This window comes from Bubalus bubalis, chromosome 19 (genome assembly GCF_019923935.1).
Source record: "Bubalus bubalis isolate 160015118507 breed Murrah chromosome 19, NDDB_SH_1, whole genome shotgun sequence".
NCBI classification, from domain to species: Eukaryota; Metazoa; Chordata; class Mammalia; order Artiodactyla; family Bovidae; genus Bubalus; species Bubalus bubalis.
The window spans coordinates 61200237-61221371 of NC_059175.1; the positions used below are offsets into that span (position 1 = coordinate 61200237).

General features: G+C 40.2%; 1 protein-coding gene across 2 annotated transcripts in view; it reads left to right on the plus strand.

Annotated features, from left to right (window-relative positions):
- CTNND2 (catenin delta 2) overlaps positions 1-21135 on the plus strand; it is a 1127175-nt gene that overhangs the window by 169783 nt on the left and 936257 nt on the right. For both annotated transcript variants that reach the window (XM_025270807.3, XM_025270808.3), the window contains exon 2: positions 18728-18864. In XM_025270807.3, the coding sequence (XP_025126592.1) occupies positions 18728-18864 (137 nt within the window). The remainder of the gene's footprint in view (positions 1-18727; positions 18865-21135) is intronic.

The following is a 21135-nucleotide window of genomic DNA, read 5'->3' on the forward strand; positions in this document are numbered from 1 at the left end:
TGTGGCTTTAAACAGTAGTGCTTCCCTTGGTACCTTAGTACCTTAAGCTCTCTGGACCTCAGTTTCATCATCTGGGAATCGAGGATAACAATAGAAGTCCAGCAGAGGGTTGTTGTATTAATTAACGATACTGGTGAAGAGCTTACAAGAGTACCTAGTATTTAGCAAGTGTGCATTAATATTATTATGATACTGTCTTGCAAAATATTTTTGTTCAATTGTAACCAAAAAATTTAAATATAACTTCATAGCTATTTCCTTATTTGCACAACCACTGATTTATAAATAATATTATTTTTTAAACCTGCTATGATAGGTATGACAATGGTATGCATTTTTACTGCTTTTTCATCTAGGACACACTAAAATTAATTGATAGGAAACTTTATTGCAAGAAAGATAAATAAGAGAAAGTTTTTATAGCTGAATATTTATGATTTTTCTAATACAAATCCATATACCTGTGGTGTTCACAGAATTGAGATTTTTCCACAAGTACCATGTTTATTTATTTTGGGGTAGTGGTTTTTACAGTTGTTTGGACATGTGTGTATAAAAGTCTCAATTGCTAGTGCTTGTTACTATTTTTAATAGGTCCTACTGGTTTATGAGGTTTGCAATGTTAATTAGAACTTAAAACCTTTATTTATCCCTCTTAAAAATAATCATCTTTGATTGAAAGTTCATCTGTCAGTTGTCTTTAGCAGACAGTGAAAGTTTGTCAATCATAGAGATACGTAAAACCGTAGACTATAATCACGTTTACTCATACATTTCTCCCTACAGAAAGACCAGTAAAAACACCAAAATAATGCCGTATAAAAAGTACAAAATTTCTACTTAAGTGGCAAATTTTATTTTTCTCTCTGAACATAGAACCACAGTTTCTTTTCATAAGAGTTATGCTAATTTTCTTTAAACTTGTCTGTATTTGAACTCATAATTGACTAATTTTATAATAACTAAATAACAAATATTTGGTACTTTATTCAGAAATAATGTGTATTAGAGGGTGATAGTTACTGATCACAGAAAAGATTGTTAGTATTTAGGAAAAGGTGAAAGAAGATGTTGGAAATGGGAAACCTAATGCTAGGAAAAGACTTTTCCCTATAAGTAAGAGGAATTAATTATGAAAGAAATTACTTTTAAAAATATGCTGGAAAAATGGTACAAAATATTTTAAATTTTTTGATATAGTCATTTTTAATCAGGAATATGACATCATCAGACCAAGCCTATTCACTTATATCTGAGATTGTTGGAGAGGGAGAGGGTGGGAAGATTTGGGAGAATGGCATTGAAACATGTGTAATATCATGTATGAAACACATTGCCAGTCCAGGTTCGATGCACGATACTGGATGCTTGGGGCTGGTGCACTGGGACGACCTAGAGGGATGGTGTGGGGAGGGAGGACGGAGGAGGGTTCAGGATGGGGAGCACATGTATACCTGTGGCAGATTCATTTTGATGTTTGGCAAAACTAATACAGTGTTTGAGGTTTAAAAATAAAAATAAAATATATATATATATATAATGATTACACACAATCATAAAACATATACAGAATATTACATTCAAAGAGTTTTGTTGAAATTTGCCCTTTGCAATTTAAACACGCTTACCCTCTTAGACACCACCCTTATGGCAGAAAGTGAAAAGGAACTCAAAAGCCTCTTGATGAAAGTGAAAGTAGAGAGGGAAAAAGTTGGCTTAAAGCTCAACATTCAGAAAACGAAGATCATGGCATCTGGTCCCATCACTTCATGGGAAGTAGATGAGGAAACAGTGGAAATAGTGTCAGACTTTATTTTTCTGGGCTCCAAAATCACTGCAGATGGTGACTGCAGCCATGAAATTAAAAGACGCTTACTCCTTGGAAGGAAAGTTATGACCAACCTAGATGCCTTATTGAAAAGCAGAGATATTATTTTGCCAACAAAGGTGCATCTAGTCAAGGCTATGGTTTTTCCTGTGGTCATGTATGGATGTGAGAGTTGGACTATGAAGAAGGCTGAGCGCCAAAGAATTGATGCCTTTGAACTGTGGTGTTAGAGAAGACTCTTGAGAGTCCCTTGGACTGCAAGGAGATCCAACCAGTCCATTCTGAAGGAGATCAGCCCTGGGATTTCTTTGGAAGGAATGATGCTAAAGCTGAAACTCCAGTACTTTGGCCACCTCATGTGAAGAGTTGACTCATTGGAAGAGACTCTGATGCTGGGAGGGAGAAGGGGACGACAGAGGATGAGATGGCTGGATGGCATCACTGACTCGATGGATGTGAGTCTGAGTGAACTCCGGGAGTTGGTGATGGACAGGGAGGCCTGGCGTGCTGTGATTCATGGGGTCGCAAAGAGTCGGACATGACTGAGCGACTGAACTGAACTGAACTGACCCTCTTAGAACATGGTGGACTTCATGACATATTAAAAAGATGTTTGCATAATGGTGACTTAAAAAGATGACATCCTGTTTTCAAAATATCAAGAGCAATTGGCACCTTAGTGACAAAACCTCAGTATTTGTTTAAAATTCACCCTCCCAAAAAAATCTTCCCTGAAACTGATAATTATTGTTTTGTAATTGGGTTTGTAATGTAAAAGAACTATTATATGCAAGCATTGAAAATCCTGAGATCTAATCAAAAGGATATGACAATATTTGAGTTGAAATCCTGGACCACTGTTGACTTCTGACCTCTAAGACTGGACATTGAAATTGTTATTCGGTTCAGTTCAGTCGCTCAGTCATGTCCGACTCTTTGAGACCCCATGAATCGCAGCACGCCAGGCCTCCCTGTCCATCACCAACTCCCGGAGTTCACTGAGACTCACATCCATCGAGTCAGTGATGCCATCCAGCCATCTTATCCTCTGTCGTCCCCTTCTCCTCCTGCCCCCAATCCCTCCCAGCATCAGAGTCTCTTCCAATGAGTCAACTCTTCACGTGAGGTGGCCAAAGTACTGGAGTTTCAGCTTTAGCATCATTCCTTCCAAAGAAATCCCAGGGCTGATCTCTTTCAGAATGGACTGGTTGGATCTCCTTGCAGTCCAAGGGACTCTCAAGAGTCTTCTCCAACACCACAGTTCAAAAGCATCAGTTCTTCGGCACTCAGCCTTCTTCATAGTCCAACTCTCACATCCATACATCACCACTGGGGAAAAACCATAGCCTTGACTAGACGGACCTTTGTTGGCAAAGTAATGTCTCTGCTTTTCAATATGCTATCCAGGTTGGTCATAACTTTCCTTCCAAGGAGTAAGCATCTTTTAATTTCATGGCTGCAGTCACCATCTGCAGTGATTTTGGAGCCCAAAAAAATAGTCTGACACTGTTTCCACTGTTTCCCCATCTATTTCGCATGAAGTGATGGGACCGGATGCCATGATCTTCGTTTTCTGAATGTTGAGCTTTAAGCCAACTTTTTCACTCTCTACTTTCACTTTCATCAAGAGGCTTTTGAGTTCCTCTTCACTTTCTGCCATAAGGGTGGTGTCATTTGCATATCTGAGGTTATTGCTATTTCGCCCAGCAATCTTGATTCCAGCTTGTGTTTCTTCTAGTCCAGCGTTTCTCATGATGTACTCTGCATATAAGTTAAATAAGCAGGGTGACAATATATAGCCTTGCCGTACTCCTTTTCCTATTTGGAACCAGTCTGTTGTTCCATGTCCAGTTCTAACTGTTGCTTCCTGACCTGCATATAGATTTCTCAAGAGGCAGGTCAGGTGGTCTGGTATTCCCATCTCTTTCAGAATTTTCCACAGTTTATTGTGATCCACACAGTCAAAGACTTTGGCATAGTCAATAAAGCAGAAGTCAATAAAGTTTTTCTGGAACTCTCTTGCTTTTTCCATGATCCAGCAGATATTGGCAGTTTGATCTCTGGTTCCTCTGCCTTTTCTAAAACTGGCTTGAACATCAGGAAATTCATGGTTCACGTATTGCTGAAGCCTGGCTTAGAGAATATTGAGCATTACTTTAGTAGCATGTGAGATGAGTGCAATTGTGTGGTAGTTTGAGCATTCTTTGGCATTGCCTTTCTTTGGGATTGGAATGAAAACTGACCTTTTCCAGTCCCCACTGTGGCCACTGCTGAGTTTTCCAAATTTTCTGGCATATTGAGTGCAGCACTTTCACAGCATCATCTTTCAGGATTTGAAACAGCTCAACTGGAATTCCATCACCTCCACTAGCTTTGTTCCTGGTGATGCTTTCTAAGGCCCACTTGACTTCACATTGTTATTAGTAATCACTTTATACATATTTGGTTTGAGTGTCAGAATTTGTATCTGTTATCTCAGTACTGTAGATAAAGTACTATAAGGAAAACAATTACACCCACTGAAGAGTCATAGAATAAAAGATGACTCATAGTTCTCTGTGATTGGAAACTGCCTTTTGTCTTATATCTTTGTCCTGCAGTTCAAAATATAATGTTATGGGAAGAGGCAGAGTAGGTATCTTTAATTAAGAAGATGTATAAATAGCCAAAAAATACATGAAAAGGCGTGAAATGTCACTAGGCATCTGGGAAATGCAAATGAGAACCATAGGCTCTCACCTCACCACTGTTAGAATGGCTGTGATCAACAAGGCAGGATATAGTTCAGTGCTGGCGAGGATGTGGGGAAAAGGGAATCCTTGGGCTCTGTTGGTAGAAATATAATTTGCTACAACCACTATGGAAAATAGTATGGATGCTCCTCACAAATTTAAAAATATAACTACCACATGATCCAGCAAATTCCAACTTCAGGGTATATATCAGGAAGTGAAAATAGGACATTGAAGAAATATCTGCCCTCCCATGTTCATTGAAGCATTATTCATAGTAGTGGGGATATGGAAGTAACCTAAGTGTCCATCAACAGATGAATTGATAAGGAAGTGGCACATTTATGCAATGGAACATTATTCAGCCATGAGAAAGTAGGAAATTCTGCCATTGCAACAGCACAAATGAAACTTGAAGGCATTGTGCTAAATGTGATGTAAGACAAAGAAAAACAAATGCTGCTATCACTTATCTGTGTGGAATCTAAAAAAACAAACAAGAAACTGAATGCATATTATAGAAACAGAGCTTAGAATACGGAAAACAAATTGGCAAAATTAGGGCTGGAGATTGTTAGGCCATTCATTATTTAAAATATTTTTGATCAGATTCCAGGAAATTTAAACCACCTATGTGTATTAATAACATTTATGAATATATGTACAAAAATAAGAATGATTCTTTGCTGTATAACCTTCACATGTAAAATAAAACCTCTTGTACAGATATAATTTAGATTTAGTTCCTTAAGCAAAGTTTTACTCTTCTCTTGAGGTTGTGTGTTGTAATAAGATATCACTTAAATTTTCAAAATTCCTTGTCTGTAGGTGAAAAAATGTCAACATATCTTGGCAACTTTCAAAATGATCATGACTGTATTCAGTTTTTGTTTTATTTTTTTCTTTTAAGGCCAGTAGAGAGATCTACTTTAAAAATTTCCAAGTCTGTGCTAACACCTAAAGTTGTATAGGAGCAGTCGAAACTCTCTTCTATAATTACATTAAAAACACCAGTTACAGTTTTCCTGCTGTGATGGGTTCAATATATAGGCTAAGGAGTACAGGTATCTATTTACAGTGGGAGCTTTTGTCCTTGAATGCCCGTTGATAGTAATTCTGGAGGAAAAAAAGAAAAAATGTGTGGTTGAATTCCAGTATCTTGAGAAATTGTGAAGTGGCAGAGACATATTTGGAATCAATATGAAGGGCAAATTGCCATAATTTGAGTGGACACTTTCAAGTACTATGAAGTGAGACCATGTTGCAGGCCAGCATGAGGCTAGTATTTGGGGACTTTCTGTTTAATAGATTGTGACAGTCAGAGTTGGTACTTCATGATATTTAAATTGCTATGGACTGGCTTTAGAGTGTGATTGTGTTTTGGTACCACATTTTTTCATGTCAATCTGTGATTAAGCAGAGAAATATAAAATGGAAAAGTGCATGTTTGTGTAAAATATTACTAGGGAGCCTATTTGGGGAGACAGGATGATTTTGCTGATAATCTTAGATGCTGTTGTTCAGCCTCTTGCAAGGATAAGATGAGGGGGATGGATGGTTAAGTCTTTAGAAGCTGTGCTGAGTGGAATCCAAGTGCCTGCGATGTTTGGCAGCAATATGTTTTCTGGGAAGTCACTGTGTGTGTGACGTGGCTTGAGCACTGGATTAGGAGCTGCACTCAGCATTGTTGTTGTTTAGGTGCTAAGTCTTGTTTGACTCTTTGCGACCCCATGAACTGTAGTACTCCAGGCTCCTCTCTGCATAGGATTTCCCAGAAAGAATCCTGGAGTAGTTGCCATTTCCTTCTCCAGGGGATCTTCTCCATCCAGGAATCGAACCTACATCTCCTTCATTGTGGGAGGATTCTTTTAATGCTTAACCACCAGGGAAGCCGGTGCTCAGCATACTTATTTGAAATTTCAGAAAAAGAATAGTCACTCCACTGCTGAACTTCTTTATTATAGAATATATTAGAACTTCCCTGCCATTTTCAAGGGGAGTCAAAATCTAAGGTAGTCTGCCTATTTCAGTTCTGTTGAACTTACTGTTACTGTGATAGATCTTTAAGTACAGAATCTCAGACTTTATTTCTCTGGCATAAAAAGGAATGTCTGTATCACCTAGTAAACCCATGATATCTACTGTTGGTACATATTTTTGGTATTTGGGAGAACTAGGGTAGTTATTTATAGAAGGGGGGCCACTATTTTTCCATAAAGACCTGTTTTTATTATACTAATTTCATCCAGAAACATTCTCACTGTAAATATAGACGCATGTGTGAATAGGAGAAATAGATACGGTTTGGATACTTTAGTATTATATATTATTCAAACTCATTAATTTGAATATTTCTGTTTTATGAACCCAGGAAGATTTATAGGACATTTATGTACCAGTCACTATTGTAAGTGTACAATTCCTTGACGCTTTTAAATAAGCCTGATGAAGCATTATAAATGTTCTTTCATTATGACTGACTCATTAAGCATTGAATGATACTGTCTCTTTACCAGGCACTATTCTAGGCACTGAGGTGGTGAATATAAATGAGTTTCTGTGCTCAAAGAACTCATGACCTAATTAAGAGATAGATGATGTAAAATATAGGATATTTCCATAAATAGACCTGGGTTAGATCCCGGTTGGGAAAATCCCCTGGAGAAGGGAAAGGCTACTCACTCCTGTATTCTGGCCTGGAGAATTCCATGGACGGTATAGTCCCTGAGGTCGCAAAGAGTCAGACACAACTGAGCAACTTCCACTTTCTTTCTAAGATATTGAGCAGTATATCATTGATTTAATAACACTTTAGTGGCAAGTCACACAAAATCCATTCCAGATAACTGAAAGGAAAAGGGTGCCAATAGTCACATAAAGAAGCATCCTGATTTTTAAAATTTTCAAAGTTTTTAAAAATCCCAGAAGTAGTAAGATCATCACAGCTCATTTGATAAAAGCACTACTTGAGGAGGGCTTGAGTTAAACAGATAGCAGTCAGGAGTGAGTGCTACAGATTGTGGAGTGGCTCCAAAAGTCTCCAAAGAGGAAAAATGCTTATGGGGAATTTTGAAAGAGGAAGAGAGATTGATAGCCACACAAATTAGCCAAACAAATTCTTAGAAGTGATAAATGCATGCACGGAGAGATATCTGTGTGTGCAAAGTTTGATTAGATAAGATGTGTTTGGAACTATAAGAAACTTGGTGAATCTATAGAGTAAGGGGAGAGGGGAGAAGCAACTACGTTTAAGAATGGAGATGTGAGCACTGGCCGGATCAACAGCAGCCTCCTGTGTCATGCAGAGGAGATGTCACTGTATCCTCCAGGTCACTGGTCTCCAAACTCTTTGTAGACATCAATTTAGTGGGTGAACATTAATTTTTTTTTTAATGAAATTGAATAAAGCAGAATAGAAATATTGTGCATCATGTGTTTTAAGGCTTTATAATTCCTAAAATTTCATTTCAGTTAAGATGTGTGAGTCATGATATAAAGTACATTTCCTATCTCTGTAGGTATTGGAAATTTCTGTCCTTGGTGTTAGGATCCACTCAGATCAATTTAGAAAAATATGAGTGTCATAATCAAATTGATGGTAAGTAAATTGACTCTCCCAATAATACTGCAGGGACTTTATTGAAATTGGCACTATTTATTGCAGGCAAGAGAGGCAATTTGGACTGTTTTTGTGACTATCCAGGTGAGAAATGAGAGGTCACACCAAATTTGGTGCATTGGTGGGGATTTCAGGGTGATGTCTGTAATAGATAGTTGGATATTTGCATATTAGGTGTGAACTCCTGGGAGGAAACATCTAAGTCCTTATTTGCACATCCAGTGTCAATATGCATGGGTTTGCCCAAGAGAGGTATGGACGGTGTTCAGTGAGAGGAAATGGGTGAGGTGGACCCTTAGAAACTCATCCGTAAGGCAAACTCTTCAATCTTGGCGCACTGGCCCACTGAGATTACACCAACAGGGGTAGAAAATGTCTCAAGTCACATGTTAATAATATAATAAATGTGACAAATCACGTGTTTTCTGAAGTTACCAAGTTTAAGTTCAAGATCCCCATTACTTCCAGGTCAGCTACTTACAATCCTCTTCAGGGATCTCCCTCCAGCCGAGCAGTTAGCCCAGCCCTGGTATTCACCCATCTTGCGCCTCTGATGTCAATGTATAGATTTATTCTGACCCTTTCCTCTTTGCCAGGAACCCCCAGCCTTTCTGGTGTCCACCAGTCAAATCCCTGCCTCCCTTCAGTTTTGCCTCTGACTCATTGGGTTCTGAGGGGCCCTGCTTGCAGGTGAGGAGTCTGTCAGATGTCACTGCCACAGTCTTACCTGTGGGGAGACACACCTGTCGGAGGCTGAAGTACCTGTGCTTTGCTCTACCTGTGCAGGCTTTGGCGTTTCAGATCACAGAGTTGGCTGGGATAGTGCTCAGAAGGGCCAAGGACTCCCCTTTATCTGCTGACTTATTCAGAAGTACCACCCTTTCAATAATTTTTAAGGCATTAAGTTGTTGATAGAGTGTTTGTTAGGACTACAGGAAGATGCCTGAGATCATGCCTTAGACCAGCAGTCCCCAACCATTTTGGCACCGGGGACCACTTTTATGAAAGACAAATTTTCAGGATGATTCAAGGGCATTACATGGATTGTTCACTTTGTTTCTATTATTATTATATCAGCTCCACTTCAGATCATCAGGTATTAGATCCCAAAAGTGGAGGAGCCCTGCCTTAGACTGTGAGTTACCAAGAGAAAGGAGCCAAGAGGACCCTCCTGCAAAGGACCTTCTCCTGTCCTCACCAACTTTGTCTGGCTAAACCTTGCCGGCTTATGTGCCCCTCTCAAGCCTGAGCACTGCTAGGCTACCTTGCCTTGTGGTCTCCACAGGAACTTCCTTTTTTACCTTTAGACATAATGTAGGTCTTTAAGAATAAGGACCATTCAGGTAGGCCTTAAGTCTGTGGTGATATTTAGATTGGTCCCAGAAATGGCAGCCCACTCACATGGAAAATCCCATGGATGGAGGAGCCTGGTAGGCTACAGTGCATGGGTCAAAAAGAATTGGACATGACTGAGAGGCAGAAAGTGAAGAGGAACTAAAGAGCCTCTTGACGAAAGTGAAAGAGGAGAGTGAAAAGGTTGGCTTAAAGCTCAACATTCAGAAAACTAAGATCATGGCATCTGGTTCCATCACTTCATGGCAAATAGATGGGGAAACAGTGGCTGACTTTATTTTTTGGGGCTCCAAAATCACTGCAGATGGTGATTGCAGCCATGAAACTAAAAGACGTTTACTCCTTGGAAGGAAAGTTATGACCAACCTAGACAGCATATTCAAAAGCAGAGACATTATTTTGCCAACAAAGGTCCATCTAGTCAAGGCTATGGTTTTTCCAGTGGTCATGTATGGATGTGAAGGGTTGGACTGTGAAGAAAGCTGCGTGCCAAATAATTGATGCTCTTGAACTGTGGTGTTGGAGAAGACTCTTGAGAGTCCCTTGGACTGCAAGGAGATCCAACCAGTCCATCCTAAAGGAGATCAGCCCTGGGTGTTCATTGGAAGGAATGATGCTAAAGCTAAAACTCCAGTACTTTGGCCATGTCATGTGAAGATTTGACTCATTGGAAAAGACTCTGATTCTGGGAGGGATTGAGGGCAGGAGGAAAAGGGAACGACAGAGGATGAGATGGCTGGATGGCATCACCAACTCGATGGACGTGAGTTTGAGTGAACTCCGGGAGTTGGTGATGGACAGGGAGGCCTGGCGTGCTGCAATTCATGGGGTCGCAAAGAGTCGGACATGACTGAGCGACTGAACTGAACTGAACTGAACTGAGGAATTTCACTTTCTTTCACTTTCATCTTCCTCAGTAGGTTTCCAGGTGGCTCAGTGGTAAAGAATCCCACCTGCCAATGCAGGAGCCACAGGAGATATTGATTCAATCCCTGGATTAAGAAGATCCCCCGGAGGAGGACATGGCAACCCACTCCTGTATTCTTGCCTGGGAAATCCCATGGACAGAGGAGCCTGGTGGGCTACAGTCCATGGGGTCACAAAGAGGTCGACATGACTGAGCATGCATGCATACATCTTCCTCGGCAGTTAATAGAGCATTGGTCGCTCAGCTGGTAAGGAATCTGCCTGTGATGCAGGAGACCCAGGTTCAATTTCTGAGTGGGGAACTTCCCCTGGAGAAGGGATAGGCAGTATTCTTGGGCTTCCCTGGTGGCTCAGATGGTAATGAATCTGCCTGCAATGCGGGAGACCTGGGTTCAATCCCTGGGTTGGAAGATCCCCTGGAAGAGGGCCTGGCAACTCACTCCAAGATTCTTGCCTGGAGAGTCCCCATAGACAAAGGAGCCTGGAGGGCTGCTGTCCATGGGGTTGCAAAGATTTGGACATGACTGAGTGAATAAGCACAGTGATATTAAGCAGATTTCCTGAGCCTCTGTATTATTAACAATGTGTTAGGTTCAACCTCCTACCATTCCCACTTTTCAAAACACAGGTAGAACAATTATCTTGTGCTTGAAGTGTGGACCCAACCCTGATATCCCAACAGCTCTCCACCCTGCCATTGTATACCTTCCACCAAGCAGTCAATGACCTTGTGACTCTGACTCCATAAATATCTCACATCTCACCTCCAACTGATCAGATGGAATTGTACATTTCTCCTTCTTCTGGCTTTGCGTGCTGGTGCCTCTGTAGTTAGATTTCCTGAATATGACATAGTGCTTCTTCCCATCCTTTCATGAGGATATCCATGAATTTTGCCAGATTTTGTTTGTAAATTTTGAGTTGCAAGTATCAGGTCCTGGAAGCCCCAGTACCTGCTCAATGAATGGTCCTGTCTCAGGAGTCAGCAGCCCAGGGTTTCCATTTCCAGGTAGTGAACTGAGGCAAAAGCCTTACACTAGTTCTAGGATTTTGCAAGAGCAGCTTTCTTGAGTTTAAATAAAAAGATGTTACTTCAAATATCATTTAGATAAATGCTCTTAATGCAAAACCCATTTCACTTATGTTACATGCTCTAGTGAACAACCACTATTGATTTTATGGTAATAGTTCATGCATTAACTCAACAAATATTTATTAACTGCCTGCTGTATATTAGATACTGAGCTAGATGTGGGGAATTAAACATAGACCAAGACAGATTGAGTTTCTTCCCTCATTGCATTGAGTTTTGACAAATATTAATTATAATACTGTTTATATTATTTGGACAAGTTGGAATGTTACATTTTTCTTTAAAAGAAAAAAGTGAAACAAGGGTATATTTTTACATGTGCACAGCGCATCTGAGAGACAACGTGCTATGTCTATTTGTCTCAGTAGTGACATATCACTTACAAATACAGAATTGCAATTGGTGATCACACAAATAAGGTGTTCAGTATTGTTCAGGTCATGTGTGTGTGTATGTGTTAGCATCTAAATTGTGTCTGACTCTTTGTGACCCCATAGCCTGCAAGGCTTCTCTGACCATGGGATTATCCAGGCAAGAATACTGGAGTGGGTTGCCATTCCCCTCTCCAGGGGATCTTCCCAACCCAGGGATCGAACCTGGGTCTCCTGCATTGCAGGGAGATTCTTTACTGTCTGAGCCACCAGGGAAACCTGTTCAGGTGATGAGTTTATATTAATTCACACATTCATTGTTCATGCTTATTCTTCAATTTTACATAATCAGAGTCTTTTAAATGTTGCCTGTGAAGTGAAAGGTTATAAAAATCTAATATGTTAGTTGTATTCAGTTTTAAAACATTAAATTGCATATATATATCGTGTGTGTATATATATATATATATATATATATATATATATATATAATGTTTGGAGCATTTTAATGGCCGGTTTCATTATTTACTTGGGTATAAGGTAATGGCAAATTAGGAAAGTGATGTCTAATGATGGGGCAAAAGCTAAAAGTCAGTATTTGTGCTAATATTTTTGTGTTTTAGAACATAGGAGAGGGCTGTCTTGAAGAGCTGTGGGACTTAGGAAGAGGAACTCAAGCTAGGGTGGCAGCATGGGTTTTACTGGCTGGTTTGGTGTGAGAATCAAGAAGTTGGGAAAGTTAATATCAGAGTCTTGAAGCCATAGTCTTAAAAGTGAGGAAGACAAGGAAAGTTCTAGAAGTGTCTAGCAACTTACAGTAGAAGGTGAAAGGAGACCTGCCTGAAGGGGGAAAAATGCTTGACAAGCAGTATTGGAAACCATCCATCTTTATACGCCCTAATTCATCTCAGAGTGCGGTTTCAGTAGAGCTTCTGCCTGCTGCCCAGATGCTATCAGCACAGAAGAGTCACAGGTAGATATGTTAGACGTTGTGAGCTTTCAGGCCAGGTCACCATCTGCTGCCCCAAAGCTGTTCGACCTACAGTGTCAACATCTTGGCTGATGGCTACTGCTGCTGCTGCTGCTAAGTCGCTTCAGTCATGTCCGACTCTGTGCGACCCCATAGACGGCAGCCCGGCAGGCTCCCCCGTTCCTGGGATTCTCCAGGCAAGAACACCGGAGTGGATTGCCATTTCCTTCTCCAACTCAGATCAAACTCTGGACTCATCTGGACTCTTCTGTCTTCATCTTACTTACCACATGCACTGTATTAGCAGTCCTCACTTTAAAATATAATTGTAATCTGACCACTTCTTCCATCTTCTTTGACCACGATTAAAGCGGAAGATGAAAGATTACAGGAAAGAATTGACTACTGGGTATAGATCAAGGCTGTGAATATAACTTTGTCCAGTGATAGAATTCTTCTACATTTTCAGTGTCCAATACAGTAGCCACTGGCCACATGGGGCTACTGAGCACTTGAAATGTGAATAGTGCAACTAATAAACTGGCTTTTAGTGTTATTAAAATGTAAATAGCCACATGTTGCTAGGAGCTACCATATTAGATAGTGCAAGTCTAGCTAATAAAATACTTATTGAGTCCTGCCATATGCAAGGAATTGGAGATTCTGGAATTTAAAGCAGGTGGGACTTGCTAACCTGCAAGGACAAAGAAACAGGTCTCCATAACAACAGAGTGTAGTTGAAAGGATAGAAGGTCATGGGTTATGGATTGGATTGGGGTTGGGCAGCTCAGGACAAACAAAGACCTTATCGTGGTCAAAGGAACTTATTACTGACTCTGAGAGGAGGAGATGCAGTAAGGCTGACACAAGAATGCTGGATGGGTCCATGAATTAGATGATTGTGTGACACAAGTGTTCATCAGTCATTTTTTTGAAATATAATTTTATTCTTATGGCAGAGTCATTAGTTGCTGGACAGAACTGGCTAAATAAGAAACGTTTGAATTGCAAACTAAAATTAGAATTTATTTTCCTTCTGTGTGCTGCACGTCAATAAAATATAACATTGAATGTGGTGCTTGAACTGACAGGAAGAGAGTTTAAGCCTTCCGAAGTTCAAATGGGGCTTCCCTGGTGACTCAGTGGTAAAGAGCTCACCTGCCGAGTCTGGGGACGTGGGTTCTATTCCTGGGTCAGGAAGATCCCCTGGAGGAGGAAATAGGAACCCACTCCAGCATCTTTGCCTGGGAAATCCCAAGGACAGAGGAGTCTGGTGCGCTACAGTCCATGGGGTCGCAAAAGAGCCAGACACGACTTAGTGACTAAACAACAAAAAATACAGATGAGGTTTTAAGGTGTTACCAAGTATAATGTAAATTCATAATGACTCCTGTTTGGGGAATACAAGTTTAGAACATTCATTTGGACCTCATTAAATTTTATTACGTGTGGATATGAGTTCAAGTTAAAAAGAGCCTCTTTTTAGTCGAGGCTGCCTAATTTTGTCATCCCAGCCAGTTTTCTCAAGTTTCTTATTGCATTGTCTGTGAGAGTGGTGGTATTGTGTTCTTAAGTTAGTGCTTTGTTCTCCGGTCTTTTTCACAACAATGAGGCACATCTTTTTGTAAGCTTTGGGTTATCCAAGTGTATTGATTGGAAGAAGTACCTGCCTTATCTCTACACCTGTAGTTCATCGAGGATGACTGTTGACAGCTGTACCACCTTGCTACTCTGGAGACCCCCGGGCCCTCCATGCCCACCCCCCACCCAGGTAATTAGAGAAAGGAAAGCGAGAACAGTCTAACTCTGTTCATATCAGTCTGTTCAGTGGCCATGACAAGGTAGCACAGACTGAGTGTCTTGAACAACAGACAGTTATTTCCTCATAGTTCTGGAGGCCAGCAGTCCAACGTCAGGGTGCTGGCTGTGGAGGCTTCTGGTGAGAGCTCCCTTCCTGGTGGCCACCTTCACTCTGTCCTCAGGCGGTGGAGAGAAAAACTCTGCTGTGTCTCTTCACTGTTTTTATTTTTTTTTTAAGTTATTTAGTCATTTATTATCTATCTATTTAGTTATTTGGCCATGCAGCAGGCAGGACCTTAGTTCCCCAACGAGGGTTTGCACCCGAGCCCCCTGCAGTGGAAGCATAGGGTCCTAACCACTGGACTGCCAGGGAAGTCCCTCTTCTCCTCTTCTTATAAGGTCACGGGTTCTCTTGGATTGACCCCACCCTTATGACCTCATGTAACATTAGTGACCTCCCTGCACTCCCCATCTCCAAATACAGTCACATTAGGGCTTTGACCTATGGATTTGGGGGCAGGGGTGGAGGAAAAAGAAGAAGGTGACACAATTCTGTCCATGACACAGCTCCTGTGTGTGACAGTAAAGAGCAGCATGAGGGGACCAGGTATGACTGGCTGTGTTATTTCATATTTTCTGGACCTAGAGCCTTTGAGTAGAAAATTCTGCTAGAGAATGAACCACCAAAAATCTGACATTTTGTTTCCCTCATCTTGTCTTTTTTCTCATGTTGATGATGAGTTTAACATGCAGTTTGGGTGTTTGTAGATTCTCACTGGACAAGTTGTATGGAAGGACTTCTTACTCAGTAACTGTGTAAAGGGTATGAAGAGGTGTTGTCCATAGGAGGAATAAACCTGTGGGAAAATATTCCTTGTTGTTGTTCAGTCGCTAAGTCGTGTGACTCTGCAAGCTCAGAGACTGTAGCACACCAGGCTCCTCTTCCTCCACTATCTCCTGGAATTTTCTTAGATTCATGTCCATTGAGTCAGTGATGCTATCTAACCATCTCATCCTCTGCTACCTCTTTCTCCTTTGCCTTCAGTCTTCAATATTCCTTATATTTGTAGTAAAATAAAAACAAAGCCGAAGAGATGAGTTTTTCTGTATGTGGGTGAAAGTGGGTGAAAGCAGGAGATGGTAATAAAGGCCAGTATTGTCATCCTTGTGGGGAGGGGACATGCTCATGACACCGCTGGGGGGCAGAGGTGTTGGACCAGCCTGGCAGCAGGAGAGCTTGATGTTGGTTCTCAAAATACCTGCAGATTCCTCATTCCATCAAATAATGCTTATAGGAATTTATCTGGTGAAAATGTGAGAAATGTAAAGATTGGATAAAATGACAAGCAAAAGATAGGCGAATTATGATGCATACAGCTATTGAGTGCTAAGTATTTATTGCATCATTAAAATGGAGAATAATTTTTGTTGACATGATATGTTGCTGAACAAAAATTAAAAAAACGTAAAACCATTACAGTAATACTCCATTATGTAAAGTTTATTATGCAAAATAAGTCAAATGAGAAAAAAAAAAATTAGCAAAACCTATATCAAAATGCCAAAGTAAATATATTCATCTGGGATGGTAGGATTACTAATGGTTGCTTTTCCAGTTTTTTTTTTTTTTTCTCTCTACATTTTCTAGATTTCCTGGAGTTAGTGCAGATTTACTACTAATTTTAATGGATTATTTAAGACTAAAGGACTTAACCATAGACTGAACAGTTGGAAGGCTTAAGCCTTTTTCTACTCACCAGTCAGCAATCCAGGGCTTGGTTCTGACAGTATTTATGGAGTCCTCTCTCTTTTCTGTAAGTGAAAGTGTTAATCGCTCAGTCAGGTCTGACTCTTTGCAACCACATGAACTGTAGCCCACCAGATTCCTCTTTCATGGGATTTTCCAGGCAAGAATATTGGAGTTGCCATTCCCTTCTCCAGGGAATCCTACCAACCCAGGGATAGAACCCAGATCTCTTGCATTGCAGGCAGATTATTTACTGTGTGAGCCATCAAGAAACTCTTCCCTGTAAGCTCTTAGCTAAGGTTGGGAGTGAAAGCTGACCGTCTTTATGACCTATACATAGTGATGACCGATGGCTAAATTAAATCTGGATTTTTAAAATTACAATGATGGAAATTATTCCAAGTCATTTTCACTAGGGTGTAGAGGATGCCGTGGGTAGCAGTGGCTGTGTATGGTGGGAAAAGCCTAGAAGATTTCACTGCTCTTTCTCTTATTGCCATATTGGGAAAGGGGCCAGGTGCATAAACAGACGGAATCATTCCTTATACTCCATGGGTCAAAGTTATTGAGTGCCTAAGGGCATACCTTGATTCTTTGCCTATTAAATCCCATATTTTATGATGACAGGTGACTTGTCATACTTTTAAAAGTTACGTTTTATAAAAATTGGTGTGTACACAGCATTTAGAAGGCAGTACCAGTTATAAGAAACAGGCTGACACATCAAAACACACTAAAATTTGGGGGCGGGGGGAACAGGGGCAAAAGCAAGAAAGCTAAAGTTCTAGGACCTCTTATGCTACTTAATAACTTTGGAACCTCAGACAATGTCTTTGTCAAAAAATTTCACTTATAATAGTACAGGCCCAGAGCTTGAATTTGAATAGGCCCCACAAAATTTGGGCTTCTCTGGTTGCTCAGAAGGTAAAGCGTCTGCCTACAATGCGGGCGACCCGGGTTCAATCCCTGGGTCGGGAAGATCCCCTGGAGGAGAGCATGGCAACCTACTCCAGTATTCTTGCCTGGAGTATCCCACGGACAGAGGAGCCTGGTGGGCTACAGTCCATAGGGTCACAAAGAGTTGAACACAATTGAAGTGACTTAGCACACACACACACAGCTAATAATATGGTACAAGGCCTGCTAAGAAAATTACGTTGCTTAGTTTGAAGCCCATGAAGCTCAGATACAGTATATTAGAAAAATACCTTTTAATATTCACACTGGTTCCTGGAAGGACATGTGATATAAAAGCTTAAAGCAAGAAAATAACTTTGATTTACTCCCAACCTCTTATTTAAACAGAGATTCTTGTTGTGCCTTTACAAAAATTACCCTCAGTTAATTATTACTTCCTCTGCTGATGACCATTGCTAAGTAATACATGTCCCAAATACTTCTGTCTTATTTATTTGTGTGAGAAAGATAAGTACAGTGAAGCACAGTAACTTCTGAGAGTCTTGTCTTTAACCAGTGCATGTGTGTCCCTGTATGAAAGGGGCTGTTATCTGAGCCTCTCCTTTCTTTTGTCAGTGAACTCAGACAGAGTAAACTGTGACAAACGAGCGTCGCCAGCTTTGAAACTTTTGTCCACTGCCAGTATCCGAGTTAGAACTCTGCAAATATTTGTGGAGCAGGCTATCTGTTTACTTTATTTGACCATACCAACCAAACTTCTTAGGTCGGTTGTGAATTGTGGTGTTTGTTAATTACTTATAAGTTACTGATCACTTATTTTGCATGATTTCCATATAAAGGAGAATATCTTTAGGTTTTTTTTTTTTTTGAGTTGAAAGTATGCGGGTGTACAAGTAATAAATATATGTAGATATATTTATCTACATATAGATATACATATACATATTTATCTACATGTAGATATACATATAAATATATGTAGATAGAAAATGGTAGCTTGCCTAGCTTCTGTTGTAGACTTAACGCTTATTTATCTGTTTGCACTTTCTCATCATCTTACTTGCCTTCTCCAGCTCATCGTTACTTTCTCCGTTTGTGAGTGTATTTTGGAATTTGGTCGCGGTGGAGATAGGAGAAACTGTCTATTTTCTTGTTTCCCCTTCTGCAGTTATGTCACACACTTTCTCTGTGGTTCATACATCTCGTCTTGCCAACGTGTGCCCCTTAGAGCTGTCTGCTTTTGTTGCTGTTCAGTCACTAAGTCGTCTCCGACTCTTCGCGACCCCCGTGGACTGCAGCACGCCAGCTAGTTAGGTCTGTCTACAGGGACAACATCCAGTTCCATTAAGTGTGTCGTCTTGCATTGCAGGAGCTATGCCCGTCCCAGACCAGCCTTCGTCAGCCTCGGAGAAGACCAGCTCCTTGAGCCCTGGCCTCACCACCTCCAATGGGGATGGCTCGGAAACAGAAACCACCTCTGCCATCCTTGCCTCGGTTAAAGAACAGGTAGAAACATGCCACTTTTCTGACAAACATATTGGGACATTTTTGAAATCGTTCTTTCTGGATGAAAGCTGGTAATTTAGTTATGTTGCGGAGAAAATCATGATTTTCTAGCAGGATATTGGTGTTCATTATACCATTGTTATTAAAATATGATTATAACAGCTTATGACTCAGTTTTTATTCAAGATTTAGGCAGGTTTCCTTGCAAAAATAGTCTACAGAAAAAGCAAAAGTTGTAGTCAAATTCTTACAGGTGAAGTTTTGGCAGATTCATTGATGGATGCAATGTTTAATACCGTTAAATGTGTGAAGCCAAATAATTAGTCTGTGGGAAACCTAAAGTCTAGTCAAATTTCAAAGTATATCCATGATGCTAAAAAATTGATAAGGGTGAGAACAGATGATTATCACGGTGGGCTAAGCAAATTCATATTCTGTGTGTTTCTGGGATGGCTTTGGAAGAATACATTTCAGAACTTTTCCTGCAAAACTAAAGTCTAAATGATTCTTCTTTCACCATTTCTTTGCCATAAAAATAGATAAGCAAATAAAATCTGAAGTCTCATATTTAAAAGTAATTGTTTCATAAAATTCATGTTTCTTCTATATAAAAGGTGGTAATTAAAGAAAGCTGGAAAATCAAGTTTTTTACATTTGCTTCTTTTTTCCTTACCATGGCCTGGAATGTAAATCAGTGTTTTTTGTCTTGTTTTAAGTGCAAAAACATCCTGTCTTTGAATTATATTATTCAGGGATGCTGATTTAGCAACAGCAGTGGGAGAAAAGTGACATAGTTTTCCTGAAGCCAGGAACATCTTAATAGATTGATAGACTGCTGCTGCTGCTGGTAAGTCGCTTCAGTCGTGTCCGACTCTGTGCAACCCCATAGACAGCAGCCCACCAGGCTCCCCCGTCCCTGGGATTCTCCAGGAAGAGTACTGCAGTGGGGTGCCATTGCCTTCTCTGAGAGTGACAGGCTAAATGGGGCAATTACAGACTCAACTAGGAGAAGGCCTTCGGTTTTCCAGGAGAACACTGATTTTGTTTAATAAACAGGAACTGATTTAGGTAAAGGTTGATGATCAAGCTATCAAGGAGTAGCTAAAGAAAGATCCATTGAAGGAATCAATGATGCTATTAGTTAAAATTGTGTCACCAGGTCAGAAAGTGTGAAGCAAAATTAGGAGAGATGAATGGATGGGTTGGGTAATCTAGTTTGTGAAAATGGTAAGTAAACAGGAAATTGGGTTGAGGCCCAGACTGTATTGCTTGATTAATTTCTACTAAAAGCCTACCCATGAGTGTTTTATGGCTATTTTTCATGAGCCATGGAAACAGAGGGAAAGTCCATGCTGCTTCTCATACTTCAGATACTGCTTTGTTATATCGCTGGGTTATGTCGTGGATTTTTATTCTGGCATAGTCTGGACATCTTGCTAGGCCACTAGCTTTAGAGTAGTGACAAAGTGTAAGGCATGAGAAATAAACTTAATAAGACAACCAGACCTGTCTGACGAAAAGATCCCACTTGCCTTGGGGCATGGCCTAAAAATAAAAATATATAAATAAAGAACATAGATAAGCAACAAGCACTAAAATTTTTTTAAAAGTTACTGTGAAGAGTTTATTTTCTAGTTATTAAACTCATTTCGTTGCTTATAGATGAGATGAGATTCTTTGTGACAAGAAAATCTGTCTTGGGAAGCTGAGCTCTAGAGCAGGTGGTAACACCCAAATCAGACATGGGTGTCAGGTTCCACGTGTGGTGTCTGCCAGTTTGAAGGCAGAAATCACTCAGCAGCAGAGCCCATGGCCTTCCTTGGTGTGGCTTCACGGAGACGACCAATCTCTTCCTTCACTGGGGGATTTTTGTCCTAAATTATTCTTCACACGTCCTTCCTCTCTTTTTCTCAGGGATAGACTGTTTTCTTATGGAGTCAAAACTAAGGTAAATATATTTTTAAAAGCTTTAGCTGAAATTAAGGAAAATAACTTTAAAAACTAATACCTTCTATGGTTCTTAATAATTATATGCATAATCTATTTATAAATCTTTTCACTGAAAGGATATTTGCCTGGCCCTCTTTAGGTGCTAATAAGAAATAACTTTCTTGAGTAAAAATACTATTTCTTCATTTAGAGAATTTCAACTAAAAAATTTTATGGCATTATACTTATTATCACTCTAGTCCTGACTCCTTGGGAGTCATTTCTACAGGAGGGTAGTGATTTTTTTTTTTTTTAATCATAGCAGGCATATATTCTGAGGTG